Below are 1,119 nucleotides of genomic sequence, written 5' to 3'. Positions count from 1 at the left end.
GCACCGGAAACAAACCATCAGCGCTCTGACTGCTTGAAAACGATTCTGTTGATTCTACTGAAACCGCACTCGAGCTCCCCCGTCCGGTCTCTATTTGACGAGACGGTGTGCTTGGAGTGCAGATTTGTCGAGTTGGAGAAATCGAATCCCGCGTCCAACAAACTGGTGTGAACACCACAGACTTCAACTGAAATTTAAGTTGGAACAGCTACAGCGTCTTATGTACCATATGGTTGTCACGGTGCCAGTTCCATCTCGTGAGATGTCATTCAGACAGTTGGTCTGGTGGACGTTCATCGTCGTCGTCGTCAGAATCGTCGTCGTCGTCATACTCCTCCTCCTCATCATCATCATCATCATCATCAGCAGCAGCAGCAGCAGCAGCAGTAGCTTCTTCTTCTTCTTCTTCTTCATCTTCTTCTTGTTCCTCGTAATTATCATCGCCATCGTCTTCGTTGTCATTGTCGTCGTCTTCATCATCATCATCATCATCATCATCATCATCATCATCATCATCATCATCATCATCATCATCATCATCATCATCATCATCATCATCATCATCATCATCATCATCTCCTATAATTATCTTGTTCTCGTTTTTCTGTATTCTTCCCTCCCCCACCCCCACCCCTGTCTGTTCTTGCTTTCTTTCTGTCTTTCATTCAAGGCGCGTCTAAATTTCCCCTGTGTTCCCTGCCAGCGCGCGATTTAGAGCCATTTTGAAAAAATTATAAAAAATCAACAACACAAGATAACCTTACATACCTTTATATGTTTGCAAAGCTTGGAACTTACTCTTTTAGAAAATATATGAAACATTTGAAAGTACATACCTTTTGTTGTCTTCATACCCAGGCAAAATATCCAATTTGAAGCACAAAAAAAAACTTTTTTGTTCTTGAATGAAACACCAGTAACTCACTGTTGCAGTACTTTTTCTCACAAAATCAAGCTGATATCACACCGGTGACACTGTGACGGTTCCCCTACGCTTTGTGTTCGGTGCCCTGACCCTTTGTGTTCGGTTCCCACTCGGTTCCCACACGCCAAAATTCGCGGACAAGATCGAGGTACTGTCACCCAAAACATCCATTTATGGTAGTATTACGCAATGTT

The 1,119-nt window shown here is 43.2% G+C and overlaps 1 protein-coding gene across 1 annotated transcript; it reads right to left on the bottom strand.

Moving 5' to 3' along the window:
• Positions 1 to 265: 265 nt before the first annotated feature.
• On the bottom strand, positions 266 to 852 carry LOC138953670 (transcription initiation factor TFIID subunit 11-like). The gene is made up of 2 exons (XM_070325559.1): positions 837 to 852; positions 266 to 579 (listed from the first exon to the last, which is right to left on the bottom strand). The coding sequence occupies exons 1-2, from the start codon at positions 850 to 852 to the stop codon at positions 266 to 268; spliced, it is 330 nt and encodes a 109-aa protein (XP_070181660.1).
• Between the last annotated feature and the right edge of the window lie 267 nt (positions 853 to 1,119).

This window comes from Littorina saxatilis, linkage group LG2 (genome assembly GCF_037325665.1).
Source record: "Littorina saxatilis isolate snail1 linkage group LG2, US_GU_Lsax_2.0, whole genome shotgun sequence".
Taxonomy (NCBI): Eukaryota; Metazoa; Mollusca; class Gastropoda; order Littorinimorpha; family Littorinidae; genus Littorina; species Littorina saxatilis.
This window is presented reverse-complemented; position numbering and strand designations above follow the sequence as displayed.